General features: G+C 35.3%; 1 protein-coding gene across 1 annotated transcript; it reads right to left on the bottom strand.

Annotated features, from left to right (window-relative positions):
* Nucleotides 1-3,156: 3,156 nt before the first annotated feature.
* LOC108099791 (cell death protein rpr) lies at nt 3,157-4,040 on the bottom strand. The gene has a single exon (XM_017203420.2). The coding sequence runs from the start codon at nt 3,839-3,841 to the stop codon at nt 3,644-3,646; it is 198 nt and encodes a 65-aa protein (XP_017058909.1). The 5' UTR covers nt 3,842-4,040; the 3' UTR covers nt 3,157-3,643.
* Nucleotides 4,041-8,666: the final 4,626 nt, after the last annotated feature.

Genomic DNA, 8,666 nt, shown 5'->3' with positions numbered 1-8,666 from the left:
CAATTTCCTCTTCCATACAATTTTCCTCCATTTGCACAACTGTCATAATATCCGAGGTGGAATTTCGTTGGGGGTTTCCAATTGATTACACGACACGCCTTTGGTCAAATCCTTAGGCCAGGACTTATCATAATTCCATAATATAAGGATTTCTACTCTACTGAACAAAAAGTCGGACTAATGACATTAGTTGCTACCATTAGTAACTGACTGATTTGATTTGACTTCAAGTTATCCAAAGAACAAACCTAACACTAAGAAATTTTGTTTACTAGATAATAAAATGTAAAAAACTTACATTGTTTTATTGTTGTTCATAGTTCATAGTTCAAACATTATTATTGTGCTACATTTCTATTAAAATTCTTTCGATTTCGCGTACACTCACTTCATTTTTATGGCAGACAACCCAAATTATCAATTCCCCCTCCTTTTTATCTCAGCAAATATTTTTGAAAAAGGCAACCTAAATTCAACCGACCTGATAGTTTAATTTTCGTTTTTTGTTTAGGGATTTGCCTTTGGAGCCTTTTTTTTGGGTCTTCGTTTATTTCTGCACGAGCTTCCGCAGATCAACCTTATTGTCTTTCAACCTTTCTGCCTGTAGTTTGGCCGTTCTATTCAACTAATTCGTTTCTCGAATAAAAGAATAAAGCAAAAAAATTGGCCAACATGTCAGACAATTATGTGGAAGGTTGCCGACGAACCAACCGATAAAGATCAGTCAAGGTTAAGAACCGAAGCATAAAAAAAGGGATACGCCTCTTGACCGAAAACAGTTCTTGGAAATTTATGGATAAAGTTTTGTTTTGATTCGAGTTCACTTAACTCTAAGCGGTTTCCCTCGCACCTTTCGCTCTCTTTCCTAATATAAGAAACACTTTTCGAACTAATTAAGAGCAGAGCGAACGAGAAGTTTTGGAAGAATTTCCTGCCAGGGATTAAATGCTTTCTGTCTGTGATTTTTACAGCTTTCGCTTACAAATCGCTCGACATTTGGCGCAGCTTCAAACATAATCATAAACTTGTGTTAATTATTTTTCATATGCCAACCCCGTTCCATCGGGAAAAACTTTTATCTGTTTAACGTTAATTAGTTTTGTTTGGCAAAGTGAAATTTCTGATTTCTTTTTGCGCGAGCTTTGCAAACTTTTATGAACTTTTTTTCGGGCAATCAAAGTGAATTGAACTGCAGGATGTGCAAGGATATGGCAGCTGCATAAGTGCAAAAGTTTAATTAAAACTCCTGGCTGCTTGGGACCCAGTCATAGCTGATGACGAGACCCTCAAGGATTTCACATTGATTTCCTCTCGCGCAATTTTCCGCTTTCAAAAATTAACTTAAAAATGCAAATTGTTTTGTTAGCACCTAATTTTTGGACATTATCGAGGGGAAGAGGAGATGTCGAGAATGCCGAAGGGAGATATTCCCTGTCTTTGGCAAAAAGTTTCTGCATCGAAAAATCTTGGAAAATGTTTTTGTATTTCTTTTTGCATAATTGAATTTTCTTTCTGTGTTTCACTGTTGCCGCTTGTTGAACAATGTTGTCAAAGTGGCTAAAAAGTTTTCTCAAGCTTGTTCTCCTTTAAGCATTTCTATAAATTGAATTCATATTTTTCACGAGAAACCCAATAATGGATACAAGTTTGATTATTTTTTTGTAAACATACTGTTATTATATATTTACAAGGACACAATAAATACATAAGTATTACATAGAAAAAAGTACACATTTTCAACTTATTTTTCACAAAATCATAAAATTTCATAAAGATATACTTCTAATTTAAAAAAAAATATATTATTTGACACATTTTTAAATACCGTTACTGTAAAAACTAAAATTACTAAAACGACACGGTTATTCGAACATTTTTGATTAATAATTGTAATTATTTTTATTGCTTGTTTGTACTTTTTTCAATCTTACATATATCTGAAAATGAAATACCACCCAAAGGCGTATGATATTTGTAAGCTAAATCAAGAGAAATAAGAAAGAAAGCTAGCTTCGGCAATCCGAAGCTTATATACCCTTGCGGTTATCAAATATGTCAAACGAAATTCATAAAGGCTAAGCAATATTAAAGCTATGACGATTTTTCTGTTAATTTTCCATATTTTCGACTATTGTTCATATGGCAGCTATATGATATAGTGGTCCGATTTTGATGAAATTTAATTCGTTATTCAAGAGAGGTCAGAGATCTCTAAAATCCGAAAATCATGCTCATTGTGATGTTATAATTTTATTTCTATAAAGATTAAATATATAGATCAAATTTAACCGAAATTAAATAGTAGTTAAAAAACGCCATCTGGAAGAAATCAAGTCGATCTGATCAAAAACAACAGCGTGAGAATTTTTTATTTCATTCTCTCGAATGGGAGCTATCCGATATAGTCGGCCGATCCAGCCCGTTCCGACTTATATACTGCGTGCAATAGCTGCACAACTTTCAGAAAGATAGTTTTAAAACTGAGAGACAAGTTTGTTCAGACGGACAGACGTATTCCGATTCCGATATAAGGATTTTTGTAAGTTAAAAACACGAAACAGGTATACCATTTATATTTCATAGTTGTTTTAATAAAATAATTTAAAAGCCTTTATGCGTAATTTAATTTTGATAAACATTTTTTTTTTGATAATTGGGAACATTCTACCCGAATTTTACGGAAACAACCAATTACCAGAAGATTTGAGCGAAAAAGTTTACCTAAATAAACTACCGTCGGGAATATTTGGTTTATTTTTATTTTACACATAACGACATTGATTCAATTAAATAACCAGTGTTATTCACTTTATTTATTCAAGGACGAAGAAAAATTAGAACTCCTTTTAAAGTAGAATTTGAAATAAATCTGATTTGCCAGAAAGTTCCTTTTTGCCGTCGGCAAAATAAATTTCGAAAACCTAACAATTTCAATTAAATCGCAAGATCCGTCAAAAGCAAAATTTATCTCGATTAATCTGCAAAATAAAAATTGATTTTCCAGAACGTTCCTTTTTGGCCGTCGGCAAAATTCTTTCCAAAAATGAAACCAATAACGAAAATAAATTGTTTTCCTCATTTTTTCAGTGATATGCGCAGACGTTAAAAGCCCGATAAATTGCCATTGATAATTGAAAATACTGAAATTTTTTGTTTATAATATTTGAATGTTTTTTTATTGACTTTTTGTTTGACAAAAAATTGATGCAATTTTTAGCCAACTACGATGCATTTTTCTTCTTTCCTGGGTTTTGTTCTTAAGAAAAACTTAGGAAAATGTGCTTACAAAAGATCTTACAAACTATTACAGTAGTAATTCATTTAAATAGGATTTACGAGTAAATTATTTCTAAAGGAAACTTTTTTTTGTCTTTAAAAGGGGCTTTATAAAAGATTTTTGAGATTTTTTTTTCATTTTTTCCTTAAATTTTTTGTAGAAACAAAACCATTATCACAATCGCTTTGATGAGTAAACTAAAATTGGGTGGGTGTTGTTGTGGCTGAATCCTTGACTGCTGAATAAATCGAATGCCGTCGGCTGTTGGGCTTTGACTGTTTCTGGGTTGGCTGATGCTTATTTCCTTTGTACTCTGGATTTTGGACTGGACTATTTCGTTTTTCCCGTAGTAGTTACTCGAATCTTTTACTGCGATGGCTTTCGGTATTTGCCGGACTTTCTGCCGCTCTTCGGGAGACGCGGGCTGTACTGCCGCAGAGTTTCCAGGACAACGGTGGCCAGGAAGCGCCACTGGGACTCCCGCAGACGGAGGATCTGCTGCTCCTTCTGCTCCGCCTCGCGCAGCAAGGTGTCCTGGTCGGGTATGAAAAATGCGACTGCCATTGTGGGACTATCTTCTTTCGGAATTACACAACTGCCGATGACTCAATGACTTTCTCCTCGGCACAATGAATGTTTATCGGGTTAGTTCTTTGTTGTTGCACACGCACGTTGCTTTCGTATTTTCGAGTTCGTTCACTTGGTTCTGAGGTCGCTCTGCTTTATCTGACAGATACTTTCGAGATGGGTTCGCTACGCTGGCTGATTTCCAACTGGATGTACGGGGCTCTGCTCCGAGGCTATTTATACCTGGTGCTCTCTTGCCGTCTGGCTCTCTGTTTTCTGGTGGTGGCTGCTCTCGTTTTGGCCCTCTTTCGCTCTTCTGCTCTCCGACTGGCTTTTTTTTGTTTTGGTATTTTTGTTGACATCGCCTCATTCGCAGCTCCCAAAAAAGTACAATTTTTTCTGGCCAGCGGGGGCGGGGCCACCTTGCGCCTGTTGCCAAGCGTGTTTTTTATGTGAGCACGTTGTTGTTGTCAGGTTGTTGGCTGCGCCTTTGTTGTAAATGTGTGCGACGAGAAGTACAGTTAGCATATTAATTGTATTAAATCGTCGGGCATGACAAACGCTTTTCACCAAGGAGCCTGACAGAGAAAGAAATATGAAAGAGGCTTTGGGACTGTAGTACGAAACACAGCCAAGGATTAATCAATCATATAGCCGCCATATCTTATGGCACTCCAAATGAACATAGGAAGACAGTCAAAGAGGGCATATTACATTAGTCTACCAAGTTTCATGGATTTTTTTTTAATTGTCCAAGTTAAAGTAGTCTCTATTTTAATAAGTTTTATGCTTCAATATCAGAATATTGATCAACAATAACATAACATGTTTCTTTGAGAACCGCAACGTTATGATATTTTTAAGAAATACAAATATTAAAATAAAATTATGCTTAAGATTTAATTTTGTTATTGAAATAATCCAACTCCCTCCTGAAAGAGTATTTAAAAGAGAGCGATGAGTGGGAGCCCGCAACACTTGAAATATGGGCAAGTGGGAAAAAGTTCTCATTTATTTTTGTTCTCTCTTCGACAAGCCCACCTGCCATATCTAGATATATCATTCTTTATCTCGCGCTCTACAAATGTTTACACAAGCATCTGAAGCTTCCGACTAAGAATTATGACAATCTCTCATAAATTAACGGGACGATTCCCATATACAGTATATTGACAACAATGGGCTCGTCCATTAATTTTTTATTTTTCGCGTACAATTTTTATTTTCATTAGAGCGGAACCTGTCGGATATGGTATGATACGGTATGAATGTTTTCGGTGGAAATCATTTTATACAATACACACAAATTTTACTGCGGATTAAAGTATTATTAATTGGCGCTCTGTTGGTAATAATATCCGAACAAAGATTTCCTTGTTATTATTTATAAAGGAAAATTTTTTTAATCCCATTATAGAATTTACATTTTGGAATATTATATGCTGATTTAATATTCTTTGCGATGCCTTTATAATGTTTGATTGGTTGGTTTATAAACCAATTTATTCATTTTCCATGCTGATTCTTACTGCTCCATTTAGTTTTCAATTTCATAAGAAACGTCAATTGCAACTTTCTCTTCTATGACGGTAAAACTAATTTTGAGCATTCATCGTCATATCTTACTGTATATAATTCGATTTATGCAAATATCTAACTTCTTTTGATTACAAATACCATTAAAACAAATAGAAAGAAATAGAAAAAAATGTATTTTTTTTTTAAATGTTAGAATGATAATTGTGCACAATTCACTGTAAGACAATTTCTTGATTGTTAATTATATAATATAATTCCTAGGGGGGATTAAATTAGCAATGGTATCTTAAATACCTAATTAATACATGCAACTTATTCAAAATATGATAAACTTAGTCCCAAAATTATTTTTAAAATCCGTGCCCGACCGCTAAGTTTTATGCCGACCCAGGATCTCAGGATAAGTTTCTAGTTACATTCAAACTCCACCCACAATGGTGTAGCACTGTACCCACACAATCACACAGCCGAATCTTACGGCGTGCGTCTCAAGTGTTTCCACTGTGATAGAGAATAGCCACCACTTTGGGGGATGTTCTGCGTCATCGTCTACAGCGACTACTTCTCCAGCTCCGAAGTCTAGGTCTATTGTTGAAGGAACTACTCTACTTTCCTCTGCCGTTCTTTCTCTCTCTCTTTCTTGAATCGCTCCCTCCCACTCGCGCAGCTGGAACATTGCCTTTATAGTTATTTTTTCCATGGGTCTTTCTTTCCGGGTTCGCGTCAACACATATATAAATCCGGGAAGGTTGGGCGTGGCTTATTTCCTAACAGCGTTTTATGCTCCAGCAGGCAAAAAGAGGAAGCCAAAAAATGGGTATTTCCCTCTCTTTCACACGTTTTGGGGAACCAATGTAGCTCGAGTTGGGAATTTATGTTTTGGGTCTGCTTCGTTTTCTGGGGCGGAGTTTAGGCTGGGACCTTTTTTTTTTTGAAGTAGCTGAATCATTGCCCAAGAAGGTGGAGCCTTAAAAGGGACTCAAGTCAACCGAAACATGGCCAACTGTATCCCTCAAATGAATGTCCCTGCCCATAACCTATGGTAATTTGCGCATTACAAATAATTGAGCCTCTTCAACGTCAATTAGTTTGATGATTAACCTCTCGAAGACGTTTAACACATACCTATTTCGGTTTTTCTTCCCCCGAATAACCATTTAGGTTTTTAATTGCCCAATGAGGCGAAAATCTCCGAACTGAAAGATAGTTATCTCGGATTTGTTTACTTTTGATTTTCTTAAAGGATTACATGATTTTCCTTTTTTGACAGTCATGCGGGTAATTATTGCAATTTTTATTCAAAATATTCATGGGTTTTACGGGTTGCAACAAGTATATTACTAGTATATGAATGGGGTTGCATTCGGTCATGTTTTGAGAACCCATATATCATTTGCATAGCTAATTGTCAGGCTTTTAATTTAACTTATGACTTGTGGCTTATTGAGTTTGTCAAATTGGATTAGATTTCCTTCGATTGAGTTTTAAATCTGCATGTTAAATGACCCACATGATATAGGGATTAATGTCTGGGAAGTGTGTCAATCGAATTTTCGATCAACCCGGATGTTTCCCAGTCCCATTTCTGATTGGGATTCCAGAAATTCACTTTACATTTCATGAGGCATCAAACGAGATATTCCCAAATGAAAGCAAATTTTTAGCGATAATTTCATCAGTTTTTTTTTCAGTCTTCTGACGTGTCTCAGTCTTTGTCTGGGACTGCCTCAAAACGTTATTTCTTACACACCACATTAACATATGTACGTATATACGAACATTCGTAACATTCACGAATGCTAATGAGTAATATCAACAATGCGATAACTTGCGCAACTCGCGGTTTTTGTTTACTCGATTTTATGGTCCCGTTATGTAGGGTATTAAACTTCTTTTAGTACAGAATTATAAAAAATATGACAATTTCTGATCATTTATGTAATACTTATGATTTTGTAATAATTATGCTTCATCCTTTAGAGGGATTCTACCTTGTCGGTTTTTATTTTTAGCATATTCAGATGGATACTTTAATTCACCCATGCTCTCAAGCGATGTCAAGTATTGTAAGATTAAATTTCAAATTTTTAAAAGTGCTTTTGATTTGATTTTCAAATCGCTTGGGAACCTTGAAAATCCTGACGTCAGGAGTTTATGCATCCATGGTACAACAATTTGCCGGAAATATTAAAATTGTTTAATTTAAAGTTACTAGAAAATAATAGTTTTGAATAGTTTTTTTGTGATTTTTTTTTTTAATTTGTACCACGAACACGAAAGTAAAAATATTAAGAATAGATGTAATCCCCTTAGTTATTAGCAATTGGTTCTATATATCTATAATTTAGTAGTGATATGCTACTTTCTCTATTTTTTTTCCTGATAATTGTAGGCTTAGATCATTTATTTTTCATTAAGTCCGGGCATTAACAAGTCATTCAGTTTTGTTTTCCAAATTTATAGCTTTTCTACAATAAAATAAAATCGATTCTATGATTAAGTGGATACTGTGATACGGAATTAAATCGGAATTGTGATTTTCTTTTTTGTGGTCATTTTAAATTATTGTACGCTATTTTGCCTTCCTTCTCAATACTCAATTAGCGTCTTTAAATAAAACTTAGTTAGGTGTTAACCATCACAGATTATAAGAATTTCTTCAAAACCTGCTCCCGTAACGTATTTATTAATTATATCCGTTGATAATTAGGTCATCATCGTCATTCACGCTTATATGGTTTATACATATGTATGTTCTCTTTCTCTTAATCAGGTTGTTTCCTCCAACCCCTACTCAACGATTAATTTCATTCCAAGAATTGCGCAACGTTCTTCATGAGACCGCAACATTTTGTCATCTTTTTGTATCTTTGTTGCTCCCGCACTGTTTTCAATCTCGAAAACTCTCAATTTCTCACACATCGGTGTTTGCGTATAATTTTCCGCTGCGGCTTCGTTTCGTTAATTTGTGTTAATTTTTTATGAGCCCAACTGGTGGTCCGCTTTTCGATCATGTCAGAAATGTATATTCTGTTTTATTTGATTCCCCATTTAGAAAGCCCAGACTGGGAAAAAGAAACAAAGACAATTGCCAAGTGATCCGTAGCACTCGGGTCATTAACTCACTCCCCAACCTTTTTCGTAGTCCCCCTTCCATTTATTCACTCATTTTGTAACGCCTGTCATTGAGGGCTGCTTAGGCAGACGATCCGAACCGATCTGAGGCGATCCGACCGTCTGGGTCGGAAGCTTAAAGCGCGCACCGCCAGGGAGCTAAGATTCC

Source organism: Drosophila ficusphila, unplaced genomic scaffold, assembly GCF_018152265.1.
Source record: "Drosophila ficusphila isolate 14025-0441.05 unplaced genomic scaffold, ASM1815226v1 contig_106, whole genome shotgun sequence".
NCBI lineage: Eukaryota > Metazoa > Arthropoda > Insecta > Diptera > Drosophilidae > Drosophila > Drosophila ficusphila.
This window is presented reverse-complemented; position numbering and strand designations above follow the sequence as displayed.